Here is a 23459-nt window from a genome sequence, read left to right on the forward strand (position 1 = left end):
ATTTATTATTTTTTTAACTTTTTGCTGTCAATGTGAGTTTAACTTAGATGGTGGGTGGTACTGGGTGTAAATGCTGAAATCAACATAAATACTTCTGAGAAGGAGAGTATTCAAGTCCTCTTATTACATAGTTATACAGTATGGGGGGAAATTATGACTTAAAGGCAGTCAGAATAATCCCTGGATCAACAACTTTTAAATTGCTATGTTAGACACTTCAATATTAAACATGGTGACTTTTATCTTAAAATGAAGAGGAAAAACTGCAGCAGTTTATCTAAAAAAAGAAAAAAAGGTAAATACCGGCCCTTGGACCAAGAACCCCAATATGGCTGCTTGCTACCTTGGAAACTGAACCTGGTGGTGGGACTAAAGTGGTGGCATGCTGTCAACTGATCTATTGTGGGGTCAGCTGGCTGGCATACTGGTAGAAACACCCTGTCCCTGCTACCATGCAAAGATCTGGAATTATGACATCCCTAGTGACTTCCTATCTAATATGTACCCTGGAAAAACTGGCAGATCAGTTGGCTACCTGCCCAATGGCACAAAAGGTTCCAGTCTTCCCTTTACTGTATTCTTCACTGTACTTACATCATACCTTCCATGTGTTTTCACAGGATAATTCCCATTGCCCTGCTGCCACGCATGCTTTGCCCACAATCCCTTATTTTCAAACAGTGAAACTATCTATGAAGTCATTCTGTCATCTAATCCACCCCAGCCTATCAATCAAAAATGTGACCGGTGGCAATTGCAATCCCAGCAATTTCTGTAGTATCACTACAATATAATATTTTGAGATACCACTTTATCCCCTTTGAGTATAGTAAATAGCTGCTGATGTAATGAGTGACATGGGCATTAAACTGTCAGTGGCTGCTGATCGGCAACAAACCCTCCTTGTTGAGGAATTATTATTTATACCTGGCTAGTTCTGTTCTCAAGGATTATCTAATCCAGTCTTACCCATGATCTCTTGGACCATATTCAAGATTGTTCCTGGCTGTCCCACTTAGGACACAGATCTTAAGTCAAGTGCCGGCTGTATACTTCCCGAGTATGACATATGGGTGTAATGATGCATTCATATCTCCATGTTTTCTCAAGCATGCTATGTGTTTGGATATATTCTGTTTGTCTGTTCTGATACGGTTCTCCCAATAACGCTAGGATGTAATACATATGGGAATACCCTTTTCCTGCAGTCACTGTCAACAATAATGGTGCAGCGCATTATATTACTACTCTTGTTCATGTTTTTTTAATGCTTATCAGTAAATTAACAGTAATACACACTGGGTATTACGTCAACCGTCTAATAAAGCATATCTAACGGTCATGGTCTGGTGCTTAAGTTTCCACTTCACTGAATATTCCACAGAAATGCATTAGATTTCAACCAAGCTCCAGTATTAGTGGATGCATTACAGTACGCCAAACATAGTTGCATATAATACCGGTAATTCGGATTCAAATTGGTTATTTCCCACCCCCCTTCCTTATTCTTCATACCCATACCTAGGCATGGCTAGTCCGAGCTTTGATGGTTGAGTATTGCTAAAGACTGTAGAAGACTTTGATCTTGCAGTTTATTGTCAAATTTTCCATGACTTTATTTACGTATTTATTTATGGCTATTGCACTTTGGAAAGTTAAAGTCTCCTCCTTTTTAAAAGAAAATCGCAAGCACTTTAAAGGATGTGCTTTTCATTCCGTACGTGTTCTAGACTTTCTTTCTTCATGTGATCTTGAAGATGCTGTGCCATTGGTGTACCTCTTTTTAATTTTAGAGAAGGTAAAGATTTTGAGATAAGCCTGCTTGCATGAATTCTTTTGTGAGTGCACTACTGTTTACCACATATTACCATTATCTAAACTATTATTGTGGTTCTTTTTTCTCCCTTTTTATGAGCGCCATTTGGGTATAAATAGATTATTCTGAATAGGCATTGGAGAGGGCCAAATATGGGTTACTGGTGTACATCGGGGTACTATTACATACCTTATTTACTTATTTTGGTGATTTACACCACAGATTGATATTTATTCACAAACGCTATACTAATAAATGTACACCTGTCCTATTCTGTGAATTCTCATGATCAGGACAATTTTAAGCCAATTACCTTAAATATATTTAATAATTAGTTTTTATTTGATTATGTTTACCTCCGTTTTAAAATAAATTCTAGATTCTTTTGCATGTCTTTGTTGAGGAATGGTCCTGTATAGGTGGACTTTTGGCTGGGGCCAATTGGGTGACTATCAAGTAGTTCTGATGAAAAAGGAGTCCATAAACCTAAGCTAGGATTAAAATAACAAAGATTGCTTGAGGGTGTATGTAAGTTTAGGCAGGCGATCCGGAGTGTTACTATGGTAACATTAGCCAGAATTTAACTTAGTGCATAAAACAGGTTGATAATATAACATTAATACGAAAGTACATACTTCCACACTTCTTAAGTATGTTCGGATTGGAAACAATTATATATTTGTTCTTTTCGAAAGAGGGCCCAGTTGAGGCTTTTGAAATTGCAGAAAAATCATTTGACGATCTGCAAAACATAATTGTGCACCCATAGCTGTGGATACACATAATGTGCTTTTTAAGGCATTTAATGCAATGTTTGCATACAGAGACACACAATGGGCTAAGCAACGGGTGCACGAGTCTATGTGCCCCATTTCTCACATACCCCCAAGGCCAGTTCTGGCAACCTGGTGACGATGTGAGCTCTAAATCTCCAACTCGCTTTGTGTTGAAAGTGCCAATATCGTGTATCCAGCAGAGTCTCTCTCGTTAGGCCATGCGCACACAATAGGACCTGGATGGAGCTTATAGAGTAATTATCTGTGTTATAAGAATGAGAAAGGAACAGACCCCAAAATGAATACACCTAGTGGCCCCGTGGATCTTAATGTAACCAATAAATGTTTTATTGACTTTGCCGTGAAAAATATTGATCTGAACACTAATCAGTCCTGGTCTGGGATTTTAGCCCCGAAACATGTCGGCTTTGTGGATGCAGGTGTACTGCCCATGGAGATGTCTCAAAGGTTATTTTAAAAAGGTAGATGTGCAGTTACACTATGAAATGTCCACTATTTTTATGTCAACTCATCAAACCAAATAATTATGACTTTCATTACTTCACCAGATTTTCTTAGTTCAATACAGCATGACATAAATGTACCATATACATATTTTTTTACTGCATGTGTTGTTATACATTATTTTGGCTACCTACAGAGAAGACATGCTCCGGTGACAACATGGACGGCAACCCGACACATTTTGCATGTCACACCATCCCCTGCCCCGTCCCATTGTGCATGCGCCTTGCAAATTATGCAGCAAAACAGGTATGCAACTGCAAGATAAACGCTGTGAGAGGGTATGGCGGCAAAAGTCATGCGTTGGTTTGGACACCTGTCTATATAGCATCTAGATTGAAAGGTTAGGTTCCCTAATGTATTGGTTTGTCTTAGTCTGTCATAGTCTGTTAGTCTGCATGATGATAATAATAGTAATAATAATAATAATAATAATGAAATAGATTTGTGTGTCACATTGACAAAGGCATCTCTCTGATGGGAACCCCATAGATCAATATTAACCATAAGCATCAAACAAGTGTGTTAAGAAGCTTCCCATGGCTGATATGTTGGTGTTCCGCTTAGACAAAAGTTCCTTGCACTCTTACATCTGCCAATGTGTTTTTACCCTTACAAAAAAATTACTGCAGTTTTTCTGCAGTTTTTTGGACATGAAAAAACTGCAATACTGTACTTTTACTGCAGTATTACTGCACGTTTACTGCAGTTTTACTGCATTTGTTCTTCACTGTACTGCATTATTACTGCGTATTTACTGCGCTTTTTTTTTTTACTGCAATTATACTGCATTGTACTTCAATGTACTGCAGCTTTATTGCAATTGTACTTCCGTACAAAAATAACTGCAGTAAAACTGCAGTACAGTGAAGTACAAATGCAGTAAAACTGCAGTAAATGTGCAGTAATACTGCAGTAAAAGTGCAGTATTGCAGTTTTTTCATGTCCAAAAAACTGCAGTATTACTTCAGAAAAACTGCAGTAATTTTTTCGTAAGGGTATGTTTAATTACATAAGCCTTAAGATGTTTCAGCTTCTATGACAACAACCTATCAACACATACGTTTGTGGCGCATGACACATAACTGTTCCCCACAAACATGAATTGGGCAGAATTTTACACGATTAAAGAATTATTTTTGAGAAGGGTTTGGACATTGTAAAGTACTAGTACTAGTGCAGCGTGTGGTTACAAAAGTGGTTCATTCATCAGAGTAGATACAAAAGCATTAGAAACTTTTTTTTAGCAGATACATTTTTATGTTAAATATTGGCCCCTACATCTCTTTTTGCTCAGGGACCCCAAAAACATAGAATTGTACCTGTATTTTAGCTTGAGGCTCCCAAAAAGCACAGGGCTATCTCACACACAGAGAGTTTTGCCTTGGTTCATGTTAGAAAATAACCAAGACTGTTAACTTTCCCCTGCTTGTGTGAATTCAACTGGACGGAATTAACGTTAATGAAATGTCAGTTTAAGAAAAAAGTCCTAAATCTAGATGATTTGGCCTGTGCAAGGGCCATGCTACAAGTCGTATTATTTTATCATCCCTGAAAAATCCTGTTTACTGTTCAGCTAGCAGATTAACATCCATTATCTTCAACAGCCTTTTAAAGGTGTGGATATTACACTAAATTAATTAGATGAGTGAATAACAGTATCCGAAATAAATAATGACTATTACACGGAACTATATAACATGAAGAAACGGCTAGACTTGTAATCTTATTCAAGTCCTGTCATGCCTTCCTTTCTCAGCAATCCCAAATGTGTAATGTCACCAATTAGTTTTATTTAGAGCATGGACGTTCATGGGGATTTTTTGAGGCGATTACAAAATCAAGGGATATGTATATTTCTGGGTTTTCATTCCAAATGAAGGAGACCCCAATCCATAAAAAAATGAAACATGTCCTGTATGACTACCAAGTAATGTCCACAAGTGAGTGGGGTTCAGGAACCCTCCACCATCTCCTGCAGCCGCCATGATGTCGAGTTGGCCTACTATATGCGAAATGCGTTGACGCTTTCTAAACACACAAATAATTTGATTCTCCATTTAGTTTCTGCTGGCTTCTTTCTGCACATTACTGTAGGCTATGGTGCCTGCCAAGCATTAAAGTGTTTCTGGGAAACGATTTTTTATAACGCTGGCAAGTATTTGGACTTTAATAACATTTGCTTTCACAGCATCTAGTCCAGGAGCACAATGGAGTGATGAAAGCAGGGACTTCAACTTTGTGACCAGAAACGACACCCCATCCCTCTTTCCCTCACATGTTCACCTTTCCCCCTCATTGAGCTAATACTGCCACATAAAAAAACTCTCCATATGAAGGCCAACAGACCTCATTTCACTGAAACCCCTGTGTATGTTATTTCTACCAGTCATGTGTGCATAGACAGATAGACAGACAGATGGATGATTGATAGATACATGATATACAGCTAGATAGATAGATAGATAGATAGATAGATAGATAGATAGATAGATAGATAGATAGATAGATAGATAGATAGATAATTGATAGATACATGATAGATTGATAGAAAGATGATAAATAGACAGATGATTGGTTGATGGATAGATGATAGACACAGAAAGATGATAGCCAGCTAGATAGATAGATAGGCATATATGACATATAGATAGATAGATAGATAGATAGATAGATAGATAGATAGATAGATAGATAGACAGACAGACATACACATATATGACATACAGGCAGATAGATAGATAGATAGATAGATAGATAGATAGATAGATAGATAGATAGATAGATAGATAGATAGATAGACATATATGACATACAGGCAGATAGATAGATAGATGATAGATAGATAGATAGATAGATAGATAGATAGATAGATAGATAGATAGATAGATAGATAGATAGATAGAAAATGCTTTGCATTATATTGATGTGTGTGTAACCATTACCCAATGCAGTAAAGGGTTAAGTGCGACGCCCACCCCCAACTTTATGCCTGTTACACGTAAACACACCGTCTCTCTCTACCACACACCACACAGCACACATAAACACACCCTCACCGTCTCACACACACTCCTTCCCTGTCTGTCTCTCTGTCATTCATGCACACACAAGCATTCTCTCTCTCTCTCTTCCCTGTCTCTAAGCCTCCCTGTGTGTCTCCCTCCGTCTGTTACACACACACACACACACGCAGTGTCCTGTCTCTTTGCCCTGCTCACTAATACTACCATCCGGAGAGAGAGAGTCATGGAGGCAGACAGCCAGCATCCCAGAGACCTCCAATGAATTCCGAATCCGAACTGAGAGGTTAGCGGGACTCCTAACGCTGAGGTTTCCCCGCAGGCACACATTGCTCACTATTCGTGCAGAGACAGTGCCTACACACCCCATTCTGTCCACGGGGAAAATCCAACGCATGTAACATATATATAGAGACGGCGCGGACTCCATTCCCTCAGATGCACGCACAGGAATATATACGTCCGCTGTGAATATGCATACATGTGAATTATGCCGATAAACCCACACACATTCTGCTCACAGGAGCTGCATGCAGCTGATGTTATGACAGAGCAAGAAATGCAGCAGCCATGAACCAGCTGTGTGCAGAGCCCTGCAGAGCCCTGCAAGGTGAGTGGGAATCCTGTCATTGGGATGCTATCAATAATGGTAATATATATCATTTATCTGCGTCTCTCTAATGGTATAGCTATTATCTATCTATCTATCTATCTATCTATCTATCTATCTATCTATCTATCTATCTACCTACCTACCTATCCATATCTCTATCTATCTCTCGCTTTCCATCTATCTATCCAGCTATCTCTCTATCTATCTTGGTTCATGCAGGCTGGCCAGTCCTAATAAAAATGTCTATTATATTGCTATGTATGTTGTATAATGTATTATTCTCTACGCGGACCCGATTATAGTTTTATTTCATAAGAGCGTTTTACGTTTATTTTGTTAATACGGATACAGCTGTTGACTGTAACTGTTTGATAAACACAATTGTGAGTGTATTTATTTACTTTAAGTATGTAACATATTACTGGTTAATGATTAAGCTATTATTCCGGTAATATTGCCTCTCCGTTATATTTCTGGTTCTGCTGGCTTCCAAGGTTTTGGAGATATGCTTGCTCCTCTAAAGGAGGCCAGTGGGAAGGAGCTATGTTGTCAAGTTTTTTTTCCCATAATGTAAAGTAAATGATGGAAGCAGATAAATACACACACATTTGTCTGATATTGTCTCCCCAGACAGTATTAGGCAATTACTCTGCCGGGCTGGAGGCGAGTTCCGTCTCCAGAGAGTCCAACTGGAAACAAGACCCCGGAAGCTGGAGGATAGAATCCTGGTGAGTTATGAATTATTCTGATACCTTTGGGTGGACTCGCCTTCTGACCCAATATTTCTCTCTGCAGTTGTCCTTGTCTTTTATTGTTGTCTTTTCATTTATCAGTCCCATATAAGCACTTTCTACGTTCCAGTCTACTTTCTTTCCTTAGAGCATGGTTGGCCCGGTTATTGGGCTGAAATGGTAGTACCATGTACATTGCATGGTTAAGCAGGCCAAATTTACAGGTTTCATGATGTGCTGACCCTCCTGTAGGGTAAGGGAAGAGAAAAATATCGGTAGAAATATGTAGAGAAAATTAAACCATCTGCTTTGAAGCCCAATTAGTAGAGAATTATGTAGCCTGGGTTGGCCAAGATATTTATCACAAATATCCCAATTCCTCCACATGTTGATGGCATAAAGATATGGCATTAATGTTTAATATTTTCATGTGTAATTTGAAAAAAACATGCTAGGGATCCGTTACAATTATGAATAACATCTATGATTCATTGCTTTTCTTTTTTATGGTGACTTGATTTATTGGTGACAACATAACAGTCCAGGATCATGTTACAGGAGACTACTGCTGCTTAATATATCTATGGATGCTTCTTGTTTGATGAGCCATTTTGTTAGGAACTGCTACTGGTCAGCTTTGAGAAGCAAACTAAGTGAGATGACATTGATTGAGAAAAACCAGTATTACAAAATATTGGTAGACATGTGTGGGACCAGTCTGAGATCTTTTCAGCTCCTCATAAGAAAGACCAACATCTTTGTTTTAAAGCCTAGTTATTTTTGAAAGCCAACTAGTGCTATTGAAGTTATAAAGCCTTAGATGTGCTGTTTCAAAATATGCCCAGATAAGTTCTGCACCTTGTAGAGAGAAGTAAAAGAAATCTGTTTTTCTCTTTTATGGTCCCTGTCTCTTAAAAACTGTGTTCAAAAGTTTATTTAAATACCATAGTTGCCTAGAAACATAGTCATGTCATTCCTCCAAAGGCCTCCCCTGTGTATTATATCACAGCAGTCTCTACCACCTACAGCCACTGCCACCTGCCAATTCATGCTCATACATGTGAAATGGCATGTGTAATAGGTGTGGTGGGAGTGTTGTGTGATAGGTGGGAGAGGTTTTGTGTGTAGGTGTGATGTGTGATAGGTGTGATGGGTGTGAGGTCCTTTTAAACTAGAGGACCTTAAAGGTTAGAGAGGATTAAGAGACCATGCTGAAATGTTTATAATGAGAAAATACAGCAAAACAGTGTGTAAATTTACAACAAGAAATACGCTTGTTTAAGATGCAGACCATAATACTTTAAAAATCTAGGAAAGTTAAGAAAAAAAACAGCACCTTTGTGGAACAGCACCTTTAATTCAGCTGGTAGTTTGATTTTTTATTTGTAGTTGAATAAATTAGCATGGGTTGGAGCAGGGTAGTAATATTTAAGATTTTAGTTTTACAAATTTAGTAATGAATTTTGTCCCATAATCTCAGTTTCTCATGCTAGTCTCGTGATCGTTGTAATTTCTGGGGAAGGTGTCATATTGCTTGAATGAAATTACTCATGAAGGGATGTGGTCACGTTTTATTGTTATATATCTTTAAGATACTAACGCTCCATTTGGATAATGCATTTATCTTCTGGTGTGGTGGTCTTTTTAACAATATGATACAAAGTAAAACAACAGAATTTTGAGAATGTTACTGCAAAATCAGACATTACATTTGGTTGTTTCCCCTTACAATGACAATTATGTTACCCTGTAGTGCTAGTATGTGCACCAGGCCTTCAATCTAACCCATTTTATGAACAAAGTGATTGTATCGTGTTTTATCATGGATCTAATATTGTTCTATGTAATATTTGATGTCTAAATCACTCCAGAGTTTTAGAGCTCTCACTGTAAGGAAAACAATTCACTGCTTAAGCTGGAACAGTGACCAAACTAAATGTAATACATGGCCTCTTGTCAACGGCTTAGTGGGAGTTTTCTCTGAGAAGGCCACACATGGACCTCAAATATATTTCTACACTGTGATAAGATCTTTGAGATAAGATCTACTCCAACTCAGTCCCATCTTTTATATAAATAGGTTCCCAAAATTGAACAACATATTCTAAGTGAGGCCTCACTAATGCTTTGTATATAGGCGTAATAATGTTTTCAACTCTTGCATTGATATCTTTTTCAAGTCATGCTAATAATTTGCTTGGTTTGGCAGCTGTTAATTGACATTGTGTATGATTGCCAAGTTTGGAGTCAACTAATACCCCCAAACCTTTACCAAGAGATGACTCTGATGCCCTTTGAGCCTACTAGCCAAATACATCACTTAACATTTATCAATGGTGCATCATATGCAGTGTCCTGTGTATACAAATGCACTTTACATGGACCGCTGCACAAGAACAACAATGAATAGCAATCTGCATGCCAGCCCAGCATGCAGTAGTGCTGGCTGAAGTTATGTAGGGATACAAGCCACAGATGGTATGCATATTAAAACAGAAAATCATTGATAAAAATATATTTTCAGTCATGCACTAGCTCACGCAATGTTTGAAACTGATATACTTGGCTAATTTGAAACAAGAAAACTCTGTCATAGATAAGGCATTAGGGTTGTGGGACCTGTGGCTGCACAGTACACCTTAAGATGGGGACATTGCATGGGCACTGTGACCATGTAGCTTGCTGACACGGCCCTGGTCTTATAACTTGTGCAATAGTCACAAATTCTGTGTTCTGAATGTATGCATTATTATTATTGAAATAACATTGGGTAAACCCAATGCATGTTACTGTCTGGTGCACATTATTCAAGCATGCGGTCCAAGGCTGCTGCTACAATGTGTGTTGGCTGCTGGGGAGGTTGCACGGGAGCGGGAAGGGCTCCTTAGGCTATATAACCCTGTCAGTGTGTGTTATACATGATACTGTACTTTCATGGTTTTGGCATATATGCCGTGCTGTGTGCCTAACAGACTTTATAGTGAGTGTCATCCTGTGTTGTCATGATCCGTACTGTCATATGGCATGTAAGTTTGCCTACCTCACAACATTTCAAGTGGCCAAAGAGGAATATTTTTTGCTTCAGGCAGTCGGGAAGGGGACAGGGATACTCAGACTTTGTGACATTTAGAAGGGGAATACTTTATTTTATTTACACAATTTAAACACAATTACTGCTGTATATACACATCACTATTACTTTTAGGATTTCCCTTTACCAACCAAGAGAGATATCAGTGGGGAAAGAGGGACAAGGGAATTTAAGTCCTAAAGAGTGTGTTTCAGTAACCCTAGCTATGTACATTTTATATACTGTGCTATATTTTTGGCATTGCACAGAATGCATTACATTGCATGCAACATAGTACATGCGGGCATAATGGGGTGTGCATGACTTTTGTTGGGTATACAGATGTCATTCACTTAGTACTAAATAAGAACACTGTGATTTTTCACTGTTGCAGATCATCATTTATAGTGCAATTTTCTGATGTGATCCTTGCTATGTATACTATGTTGGGTGTGCATGGTCCTGGACATGTAAACATGTTTAGTTCACTTTTGGACCCCTGGGCTGCAAAATAACAACATGGAATCGGAATCAAATTTTTGTAATGTAAGACACATGGTAATTTATACAGTACTGTGTATCTTCCCCTTCCCAGGTCACAACATGTTGGAGATTCTATATATTTTACATCAAGCTGCCAGCAAAGGTGAGTATATTAATCTCTTACTGTGAAAATCTGAAGAGACCGTAGAGGTACAGAAAGATTATGTAGCATACATATTTTTCTATGTTAGCCCAATAAAAGGTGTCAACTTTGACTAAAGACCCTGTATGACTTAGAATTATTTTCTTTCATGTCTATTTTCACTGCATTCTCTTGTCTCCTTTCTCTCTCCTAAACCAAGAGCTCTTCCTCTTCTCAGGATGGGCCTAGCCGCTTGAGTGGCATGGCTAGCTGTGGGTGGGGGAGAAGATACCCTTGGACAGGGGCAGGGCTAGCCCCAATTACCATGAAATGGGATGGAAGTGGGAGGAGAAATGGGCGGGGAATGAGCGTGACTAAACACTGATCCTCTGTCCCAGAGAACGGGGAGGGTGACCCAGAGACCTGGGGAAGCAGCATTTCACAGTGAGACTCCAGGTCAATGGTAGAGAGTTCCCAGATATGCCTGTACCATACAGACAGGACAAGAAACGTTCACTGTATAGGCTGTTCTGTATGTGCATCTGCATTATATCTACCTAGATCTTCTCCAGAGATTTACATATAAAAATATCTCATTGACTTATACCTGATGTACATTGATATTATTTATTTTAATATTTACTGATCGATACCTGTCTTGCCTTGTCCATAAATAAACCATTGTTTTCCCCCCAGTTAACTCTTTGTTTTCTATCTCTTCCCATTTCAATTATTTCACTGCTTCTTGATCGATCTCCCAATTGCTCTGTTATCCCTCCTAACTTCTGTTCTGTCATCCCCTGTCCATCTTCTCCCCATGCTGCCTACTATTTAGATCGAAAGCTCATTCAGTGTGTTGGAGATCCGTGCTCTCACAGCCATCAGCCTCAGTCAGGTACTGTGTTGATAGCAGTATAGCTGCCTTCCTAATTATATGTCTTCTGGTATTTGGCCCCTATGTCTCATGTACCCCCAACTCCCATCCTTATTGTAGATTCTTATTGAGACTGAGAAGGGGAGCTTCCAGCTGACACTGTCATCACAGAACACAGACCAGTTGATTAACTGCATCCAAGCCACATTATCCAAAATATTCCCCACTCCAGAAACAGTGTAAGTCCTCTTGAAGGTAAAGGGCTATTCATACCTTTACCAGCCCATTAGTTAAATATATGGTTAACCTCAATTTTGGATTTCTCTCATAATAAAAGGGAACAATCAGTGCATTGTTCAGTCTCTAGAAGATAAAACAGAGGTGATTAATGAGTAAGATTTGGAATTAGCATCTTGGCTACCTAATAATGGTCATATGGTACTGAACCTTAAAAGTATTTTTTCACCTGGTATAAATGGTTTTATGTACAGCATTAATATTTGCTACAAATTAAGAAGAAATCAAGGAGATATTTATAGGTTTATAAGTATTACATATGAAACCATTTCATTATGAGCATTACTGTGTTACCCCATTTTTTTTATCTCTCATCCTTTCTTACCACAAATTTCTGCCAGATGTCTGATCAGGCGACAGTATCCTGAATCCGCAGATAACACATCACCAAGCTCTGATAATGCTGGTTTTGCCATCTCACCTGGCATCTGTGGTGAGTAATTATCTATTAGACTGAAGGGGGTGATGTATACATCAAGTGGATTTAAGGTTATTTTTTTGGTTGTAATGCCCAACACTTTATATATATAAACTAGTAAACTGAGATTTTCGAGGGGGGAAAAACAAGCCTTCTGGCTTGTCTGGTGTTTGTAGATTAGCAATGCTTCTGCTACCCCCTTAATTTTAAGTGGAGGGGTTTTCCATTACCTTTACCCACCATAACTTTTGTTATTGGTATTTCTTGTGCTCCTCCAAGCCTCAAGTATTAAGCCAGTATCACAACCTCATGCTGATGGATCCCATTAAGGACGAAACAGCTGTGGTGATCTGGCTATTGCACCTCTTACCCGAGTTTTGTCTAAAAGCTGTCTTGTACAGTGGGCAATTACTTTCAAGGGTTCCATGTATAAAGTGGATATAGAGGCAAAAGGTGATCATTGTTGACCTTGTTTGTATGCGCCTACCCAGAATCCCTTGTGGTTGTGGCAGCACCATGAGATTTCTGAGGGAAAAAACAAGCCTTCTGAATTGTCTGGTGTCTGTAGATGAGTGTTTAATAATGCTTCTACTACCCCCTTAATTTTAGTGGAAGGGATTTCCATCACCTTTACCCACCATAACTTGTGTTATTGGTATTTCTTGTGCCCCCCCAAGCTTCAAGTATTAAGCCATCTGGTGTTTCTAGGTTAGTGTTTAGCAATGCTTCTACTATCCCCTTATATATAAACTAGTAAACTGATATGTGTTTGGCCAGTCACAAAGTATTCTGAGACATTTCTTTAAATTTGCAAACATGGTTTATGCATCAGGAGCAATGACAACTATCAGGGTGGGACCTCATTCACCACATATAACATGCTATTTCTTCCTCCCTAGGAGGGTTTTCAGAGACATATGCTGCTTTATGTGATTACAATGGTGTCTGCTGCAGGGAAGAGGTTCAGTGGGTGAGTGAAACCTAATTATTAATGTTTTGTCCTGTCACAATACCATCCACCTATGCAAAAACACTATATGAACAAAAGGACACCAGACCATTACACCTATATGAGTTTGTTGGACATACCATTCCAAAACAATTGGCGTTAATACGGAGTTAAGGCTAAACCAGCCTCCACTCTTCTGGGAAGGCTTACCACAATATTTTGGAGTGTGTCTGTGGGAATTTGTGATCATTCAGCCTCAAGAGTATTTGTGAGGTTAGGCACTTATGTTGAAGGAGAAGGCCTGGCTCGCAATCAATTAATCCCAAACGTGTTCAGTAAGGTTAAGGTCAGGGCTGTTTACAGGCCACACAAGTTTCTCCACACCAAACATAAAACCATGTCTTTATGGACCTTGACTTGTACACAGGGACACAGTCATGCTGGAACAGAAAAAGTGCCTTCCCTAAACCGGAAACCACTTAATTCCCTTTGTATGCTGAAGCACAAACATTATATTTCACTGGAATTAAGGGGGCTCACACAAAGACAAACAGCCTCAGACCCATTATCCGTCCTCCACCAAACTTTACAGTAGGCACTATGTATTCAAGTAGGTAGCATTCTGGTATCATGCAAACCCAGATTTGTCCATCAGACTTCCAGATAGTAAAGCCTGATTTATTGCTCTGCTACAGAGTCCAGTGTTGGTGTGCTTTACACCAGTACAGCAGGCACCCAGTAGTGACTCTGACGGGTGATTTTACGTGCAATGTGCTTCAGCACTTAGCGTCCCCACTGATGTGCGTGGTCTACCACTTTGTAAGTGAGCTTTTGTTACTTCTAGATGCCTTCACTTCACAATAATTTCACTTACAGTAGACTGGTACCACGCTGAAAGTCATTGAGCTCTTCAGTATGACCCATATAACATTTTAAGACTAGGGGTCATATGCATAGAGAGCAAGATTTAAGCTTCCCATTGGCTGAATATACTATTATTAACACCCCGGGTATCTCTAGGCTCAATTGACTATAGGCATAACTCATCATTTCTGTAAAAAGACCTTGTAGGCAAAGCATAGATAAAAGCAGGAGCATGAGCAGGAATTGGCATAGTATATATACAATATTGAGCAGAACAATTAAGCCACAGCCTTTTGTTTCAACGTTTTGGTTGCTTAGTCTGACTGAAGTATGTGTACATACGAGGTGTGCAAGAAAGCATTAGTTATATAGCTAAAAGAACAAACCAGGATGTTCTGGCACTGAAAAGAGCACTGTGTAATTGTATGATATGATAATGTACTAAGCATCCTCACTGCAGTCTGTTAATATTGTACAATCTATATTTATTTTAAGCCTCAACATAGTCTTTATGACATTTTGTACCTTCTGGCACTTTATCAAGCTGGTCATGCACAATTGGGGAATGTTAAAAATAGAAGCACTAAAGACAGCAATGGTTTCAGCACCGTTTTAAGTTCCAGTCCTCAGGTTTCTACAGCAGGTATATTTATGCTGTGTCTTAAGGTTTGCATACACGGTTGGTCCGCTGCCTGTTCCTTGTCAGAACAGAGTATAGGCTGAAGTCACAGGCAGACAAAAAGGTACTACAGTGTACACCATGAATGTCCATGATCTCTCCTTACATGAATACATATACCATTTGTCAATCTGTGGGAGCGTGTATAGTGAGCTCACTATTTCATGTATCATCTCACCTAATCTGAGTCCAGTTGCTATGTGTGGGAAAGAGATTCCCCAGGTACTGCCACATGCGCTGAATTTGTCACAATCTGACAAATTACTGTTGGTAGCGACTAAAATATAAATACAACCATAAATATTGTATAAGGATAAATTAGAGTTTCCTGAATCTACTCTGTTTAAAAATGTCTGTGTGTGTGAACTAAGTTGAACATGATAATTTTCACAGCCTGTCTTTGATACATATTTTGTATAACACTGAGAGTTATATAAAACAAAACAAGAATTTAGCGCATACTCAGCGAATGTCATTAAAAGAAACAGATATTTAAATATTATGGATTCCATCCCACCATATGGAAATATATTGCTTAAACCGCTACTGCATTACAGTACCCCAAGTTTGGCAAATGCTATCAATATTGGCCACACATCACCACCAGCAGGATAGTGGTGTTCCAATGATATTCTGCATATCAAAAACCATTGGCTACCCTCATTTCCTAGTGTCAGACAAGATGATGGGTTGCCATGGGAACAGGTGCTGCTATCAGACATAAGGCTACAGCTTATGATGCTCTCTCTGTGATTAAAAGATATCCGGTGAAACTCATAGCAACTCTTAGCAACATAAAGACTTTATAAAATAAAGATAAACTACCATCTGGGGAAAGTGATATTGAAGGGGAGACAGTTCCTGGCACCACTATTCAATGAATAAATAGACATGCTCATAGGGTACATTATCATTAGCATAATAATAAACTTATGGCCAGAACACCTTAATCCACTATGGCCAGAACACCTTAATCCACTATGGCCAGCTCTTGGGGGAAGGTGATCAAGCTAAACATTGTTATTGTTGTGGCTCAAAGGCTTATACTAAATCTCAAATATGGGCCAAATTATCAAAAGAGCTACTTGATCATAACAACCATGAATCTCTGCATACAGTCTTACCGTCCAGACAAGCCGTGGTTTAATTTTGGATTTGCCTTGGGTTGTCTGTCATTTCCTGGCAGGCTAATTAAACCTTAGCTTGGCTGAATTATATATTAGCAACAACATGATTGCTTCTTCCCGAAGATCTTCTAGCTTAGGATTCATATATAACCGTGGTGGGGCATGATTACTGTGAGCAATGTAGAAATACCCAATGTTTTTTTCCCATCAATATGCCTTTCTCCTATCAATATATAATCAATTACAATACATGTAGTCAATTTGCGTTACAATTTTCTTCATTGTATTGCTTAGTGTATCATGTGTGTCTCTGTGGATCCTGGTATTGGTCGGTAGAAACACAAAACATGTTTGAGGCTGCGGTGTAATATGTGCCATCCATGATGTGGATAATGTCCATGTGTAATATGCCACTTGCATGTGTTGATACTTAGTTGCTACCGTTAGCTGATCCTTTCACATAGTACATTGTGTGGGAAGTTACTGTAAATGCATCCCGTTTATATGATTAAACGTTATTTGTCTGTTGATTCCCCTGTTGTGCTACTAGAAATCAAGTAGCTGCTTTTAATTATACAATTACAACATACAAGAAGTCATAATTATGTTATACTGTAGCTTTTTTGAATCTTGATATTATGAGACACGTTGGATAATTAGTTTCATCTGGTCATTTTATTTATGTTGTTGTCCTTGTTTGAAGTAGTTATCATAATCTTTGTTGTGGTGGGACACTTTAGAGGTCTATCAGGACAAGATAGACATTTACATTTTTTTAAAACAATCCTCAGGCTCTTTCAGCTACATTAACTTGGGGACTATTATTGTCGCCAGTTACTTTATATCATTTTGTTACTTATTTCTCCTAACCCACATTTCTTCATGTAATTATTTATTATCCATATATTAATCCTCCCTATTGTCCACATATTGTTCTCCACTCAAAACTTTTCCCATATTTTGTATTGACCTTTCCATTGTTTTGTTGTTTTTTTGTCCAGTGTAGGTGAGAGGAATGATAGAATATGTATTGCGGTTACATACATATTAATTATATTTAAAAAATTATAATTAAAATTGTTATCAGAAAAATTGCCTAAGGAAGTAGATCATTGTTATTTATTTTTAGTATTATTTAGTCTTTTATTTAGTGTTTAATCAGGCACATAGTATGTAGGATTATAATATTTGCACATTTAACAAATATAAATAATGAATACGATGAATAATCTCTCAGCAGAGTGGTACATGCCTTCATTATTAAAAATACTTGAGAGGCAGTACTCTGGTGCTAGCCATGAGTTGCCTTTCCCTCTGGCAAAAGCTCTCTCATGACTAGCACTGAATATGATCACGCAGGCAAGTTCTTCTTCATTGAATACATTATTCTAACTACTTCATAAAGTAGGCTGCTGCTGTTTGTACGATGTATATTTCTTTAGTATCATATATTAGTAAATGAGAGTTATGTAAAAAAAAAAAAAAGCAAGAATTCAGCGCATACCCAGCAAATGCCATTAAAAGAAACACATGTCTAAGGCATAAATATTATGGATTCCATCACGCCATATGGAAATATATTGCTCAAACCCACCACTATGTCACCCCAAGTTTAGGGAGTCCTATCTGAGTTTTCATGGCCATATTGCTGACCAAGGAGCTGAATCAGTGGGATTGCACTACATTTTAACCCAAAAGAGACTCTCAAGCAATTTAAAGCCTCTCGACACCATTAATGAAGCACCTGTGGCAGGTGGGGCTGCTCAATCCTAAGGTTTGATCAAAAACTGCAAATATACACAGCCACAAAATATACGTAAAAGTATTTATTTACTTACTATTTCAGAAAATATGGTTCTACCATTTTTACGATATATCTTTTTTAGTATCATTTCTCAGTATACGTAGATTCCCTTGACCTACCCTGTTTAAAATTTAATCTGCGTGTGTACTAAGTAGTATGTGATCATATTCACAGGCTGTCTTTGATACATATTTGTATAACACCGGGAGAGTGCTAGCACACACTAATTATTCTTCTGCGGTGGAAGGAAGCGCAGTGCATTTCATAATTTGTAAGCCAGCACCGCATCTATTACAGCTGGAGATGGTCTTGAATAGTGTATGAGTGGAGGATTGAACATTATGTGGAATACAGATAAAGGCATTGTTAAAATACTTTTTGAGCATCACAGCATCTAACTGCGAGATGTCCTTTTAGGATGTGGATATGATTTATCACTCACAGGACAACCGGGAGTTCAACCTTCAGGACTTCAGCCACCTAGAGAGCAGGTAAGGATGCAGGGGCTGTAGGACAGTCTGTACGTTCGTAAGAGGCCTGTTGTGTCACCGTTTGTCTTGTCTTCTTCTGCCACACAGGGACCTTGCTTTGGTTGTTGCTGCTCTTGCGTACAATCAGTATTTTCTCAGACTGCAAGCTGCAAATGTCAAACTGGTAAGCATACAACAGAACATGACAATATTGTTGAGGTATGAAACAAACAAGGACCAATGCAATGCCAGATCAGCAGAAGTACATGCAGGAACTTGCATATAAAGACTGAGCACGTGATCTTTCCGAAAATAGTAAATTTTGAGCACCATGCCTGCTATATTATGATGTCTTTTCATAGGGATCCGAAGTGACGGAGCAGATACTGCACTGCGTTGGGCGGTCACAGCATTTGGAGGAGCTAATCCTAGAGGACTGCGGACTGAGAGCGTAAGTTCAGAAGACAGTGGAAGGAGAAATAGGAAATAAGGATAAAAGGAGAAGAGAGCTACAAAGAGAGAAGTATGGGGCAGTGGGGAAGCAGGGGAAGCTGTGAGTGAAGTGTTGGGAAAGAACTATGTTATATAAAGAGGCAGATGGTATCAGAACGACTCAGGAAATCAGTATACAGTAAATAAGCTGCTGTCTCCTATACTGTCATCTTCTTTCCATTTCCCCTCTCTCTTACTCTTCCCGTATCCCTTGCTCTTCCCTTCTCTCCTTTTCCTTCTCGTGCCCTCTCTCTCCTGCAGTGATTTTGCTCTCCGTTTGGCCACTGTGTTGTCAGATAATACAGCTTCCTCTCTCCATACACTGAACCTGTCACACAACCCCTTGGAAGACAGAGGTACCCTGAACCCACTTGCATGTGCAATTTTGTATATCAATGTATGTGACAGAAACATATAACCACCCCTTTCTCTTTAGGAATTGCTGCTCTCTCTCAGCAGTTTCTGTACTTTCATGCTGGTCTCCGCAGTCTCAATCTGAGTAAAACAAACATCACAGCAAGAGGTACCATTGTTTATTTGGGCTCTGTTGGCCATAATTATCACAACAAAATTGAACGGGCGCAATAACTTATAAGTAAAAAAAAAATCTGTAGAAATTTATCTACCCGATTAGGCCTTACACATGTGGCACATTATACTTGTGTTATATATAATGTGCATACATTACATTAAGACTTTTCTCTCCCTAGGAGCACTAGCTCTGTGTCAGTCGCTCTGCCAGAACGCTCTTTTCTCCTCCTCGCTGCATTCTCTGACCCTCAGTAAGAATCCTGGACTACTTGGGAGCGAAGAGACTAATGTGAGACTGATTGCTGACAGTACAGTTGCATTGCAGCAATATTGTTTCCATATTGTAACCATATCAGCCACGTCTCCCTATGGATCAGTCATTATTCTGTTTACAAGCTCTCGTTACAGCCTGTGTTGGTGGTTTAACACCTTATCACATATATATTTTTTTTACTTGTATAGCTACCCTATTACTAATTGTTTCATATAAAACAAACCTACAAATCATGTATCTGTTATATTATATGTCTCTATAATAGCTTCAATTCAATCCATTCAATAATCTATATTATAATCTATATATTGTTGAATCATTCTTTGTAACGGCATGCACCCTAACATACTGCATAAATCATACTAAAGCATGGAGCCTTTGCTATCATCCCTTCTATTATATATAATACCCTTCAACAGGGTGCCATCTCTTTATGCCCTTTATGCTCTGCACTATTACTTTCCTGTATCTTATCCAAGAACACTATAATCTTTCAAACTATATCAACAGCATAAAACATATACAGTACGCCTTATTAGATGTAGACAGAACCTATTCATACTTTATACAGCCAATGTAAACAATCTGTATGACCATTTAAGTGTTACTCCATATCACATTCTGCTCTCCTTACTGTTCCTTGTATCTGTTTTTCAGGCACTTTACACTTTTCTGTCTCACCCAAACTCACTGGTCCATTTAGATCTCTCAGGAACAGACTGTGCTGTGGATACTGTAAGTGACTGGGCTTGTGAAATAAGAAGAGAAGCAGTATGCTGTTGCTTCATACAAATGTAGAAATAAGATATAAGATACAGGTTATTGGAATAGCGATGTAAGAGTATAAGAATTAGGCAGTGATGGAGCAAGGGTGCTGAGGGCAAAATGTTCATGGTGTGGAGTGCATCATTTGGTAAAAAGCAGTGTACGTTCTGTCAATACAACAATGTAAAATGTCAGGTCAATTAGAATGTGGTGCTTATGTAGTGATGTAAAAGAGGAGGATGTGAGCGGTAGTAGCATAGCACATCTGTAACTTCCATGGGGCAAGAGGGGCTGCTGCTCCTGACGCTGCAAGGTGAGGGGCACCCTTACGTCTTCCAGTGGCAATGCCTCTGTGACCTCTGATCCTGCCCCAGGCACCAAGAGCCCTAGTTACTGGATTTTAACAGGGCAAGTGTTGAATGAATGCAGGGGAACTTGTGGAAGAATGTACGATGTAAGAGTGTAACATTAGAGTGTAGGATTATTGTGAGGATAAGTGTGCATCAATGTGTGTGGGGGTCAGATATGATAATAGAATTAATCTTTATGTGTGTGAGTGTGTGTACCTTCTGTAGTTATGTGCCTAGTAGCATCTGGTACGTGAATCAGTATGTGAAGTAGTACTATGGGCTAATTCTTTATGTAGATTTGAGTATGAATAAAGAATTGGAGGATTGAAGATGTAATGTCTGAAGACTGACTGATGTTTTACCTTTTATTATGTTGTTAAGATTTTCGGGGCACTTGCCCTTGGATGCTGTTCCTGCCTCTCACATCTTGATCTCTCCAAGAATTCGTTGTCACATCGGTGAGTATGTAAAATATGTGAGGACTTGGGAGCTATCTTCATTTGTAGCAAAAGTATAAGTAAAGGTAACTCAGTGGCAGTTGGTAGGCTCAGTCTGGACAGATGTTTGATACATTACTACATAAAGGGGTTAAGTGATTTGATCTTCCTAAATTTTCTTTGTAATGTGTAGTTTTAAGATTTTTTTTACTGTAGAGAGTTCTTGTCAAACTAATATAATACCATTTTTTTGACTGGTTAATAATATTAGAGTGAATGAAATAACAGACCAGTGAGAAGCAGTATGGATATGCAATGGAAACATTTAAATAAAGAAAGGGACTGAACAAACTACAGGACAAATGTATATCTCAAAGAAGGAGAAATGCTTAAACAGGAGGTCATGATCCGAACGAGAGCGTGGTAGCCTCCCAGCAAAAGTGTTACAGGCTAATACAGTGAGGGAATTTAAAAATGCATGTGATATGCAAATTGCACATCTAAGACAAGACCAAGGACTGAATATATGGTTTGAGTCTTCCCATCATGAAAAACGGGCAGACTAGATGAGGTAATCATAATCTATCTTTATTAGGTCCAAGGAGCTCATAACTGTTTTGTAGTTATCACTTTTGGAATATTGGATGGATTACTTCTAAGAGGAATTATTTTTGCCAGGTATATTTTCATAGGAACAAGTTGGGTTTCACATGTGTTCATTTGGTGAACATACGTGTTAGAAGAATATTTATGTTTTGTATATGCATGTAAATGGGGCCTGTTATGAGACTATTGTTAAATACATCTCACTTTACCGTAATGATTCTTATTACTGATTTTTCACCTTTAGGAGGACACCAGAGACTTTGCCATCAGTGGAAAAGTTTTTTGGCAGCTCGTTGTCGCTTTCACATGTATCACTTAGTGGAACCAAAGTGCCCCCTGAACTATTGAGGTGAGAACATACTCAATATCAATATATTAATATCAATGTGTCTCTCCAAGATAAAACAAAAGTCAAATGTTTCATATTATGGACACAAATTCTAATTCTTATATTAAATGACCCTTTACAATCCCTAGCTGTGAAAATTGGGAAGAATACAAATGTTTAAGTAAACAAATCTGCCTATCAATGGGATAGAAGGTTTAATGAGCAGAGAGGCATTTACAACCTGATACACATTCAAGTATATTAATATGTTTGTTACATATCACAGAATATGATGGTAATGCAAGGTTGGGATTAGGGGAATGGTAGTTTTACCAGTTAGAATGTAAGGTACTGTAACTCTATAATGGTGTGAAAGTATACTACCAATCAGTGGAGGAAATTGCTGTTGAGCTTGTATTCTTCTTTCTTTTGTTCCTGCATTCACTGATAGAGCTCTGCTGCAAGGACTGTGTTCAAATACTCACATACAGGATCTACATCTCGACTTAAGCAGCTGTGAAGTAAGAGAGTTTGCCGTATGGGTGTATTGTGTTTTTAGAGGAACTATCAAATGATCATTCCTTGATCTGTGCATTACTTTCTTCCTCCTGTCCATCCCCTCCCTATCTTATCTTGTTCTTGCGCCTGTTCCACTCCTTGGCCTCTTTCTGTCTCATAAACCTTACCTCTGTACCCTTTAGTTGCGCTCAGTAGGTGCTCAGATATTGCAGGATCAGTTTCCTCCAATCAGTTGTATTGGCAGTTTGAACATATCCGATAATGGTAAGAACCAGTCTCTTCATGTATATTCCTTGCTGTCATCATCTTTGACTTGTGTTCACGTGCCATATAGGACTGGACAGTTCCTATTCACTGTGTTTCTCTCTTGCTTGAGCATCGTTTATCTGTTTTTCTTTGTTGTGTTTTCCATTTAATAATATGTTTCTGTCTGTATCTCAAAAATACTTTTTGTCTGCATGCCTCCAAATATCTTTCTTTCGTCTGTTCCCTCCTT

General features: G+C 38.6%; 1 protein-coding gene across 4 annotated transcripts in view; it reads left to right on the plus strand.

The window, feature by feature from the left end:
- Positions 1-6291: 6291 nt before the first annotated feature.
- The window catches only part of CARMIL3 (capping protein regulator and myosin 1 linker 3), a 34093-nt gene continuing 16925 nt past the window's right edge, over positions 6292-23459 (plus strand). For 3 of the 4 annotated variants that reach the window (XR_008354378.1, XM_053468273.1, XM_053468288.1), the window contains exons 1-18: positions 6298-6750; positions 7384-7481; positions 11150-11200; positions 12015-12074; positions 12174-12292; positions 12692-12783; positions 13668-13738; positions 18609-18682; positions 18770-18845; positions 19024-19112; positions 19415-19509; positions 19590-19676; positions 19864-19973; positions 20616-20693; positions 21455-21531; positions 22361-22465; positions 22896-22965; positions 23146-23227. Coding sequence is in view for 3 of the 4 variants with exons in the window: in XM_053468273.1 (XP_053324248.1) it covers positions 6711-6750; positions 7384-7481; positions 11150-11200; positions 12015-12074; positions 12174-12292; positions 12692-12783; positions 13668-13738; positions 18609-18682; positions 18770-18845; positions 19024-19112; positions 19415-19509; positions 19590-19676; positions 19864-19973; positions 20616-20693; positions 21455-21531; positions 22361-22465; positions 22896-22965; positions 23146-23227 (1474 nt within the window). In the remaining variant the exon portion in view is untranslated. Of the gene's footprint in view, positions 6751-7383; positions 7482-11149; positions 11201-12014; positions 12075-12173; positions 12293-12691; positions 12784-13667; positions 13739-18608; positions 18683-18769; positions 18846-19023; positions 19113-19414; positions 19510-19589; positions 19677-19863; positions 19974-20615; positions 20694-21454; positions 21532-22360; positions 22466-22895; positions 22966-23145; positions 23228-23459 lie in introns of all 4 variants that reach the window. The other variant, XM_053468281.1, reaches the window with a different exon arrangement.

The sequence above is a fragment of the Spea bombifrons genome, chromosome 1 (genome assembly GCF_027358695.1).
Source record: "Spea bombifrons isolate aSpeBom1 chromosome 1, aSpeBom1.2.pri, whole genome shotgun sequence".
Taxonomy (NCBI): Eukaryota; Metazoa; Chordata; class Amphibia; order Anura; family Pelobatidae; genus Spea; species Spea bombifrons.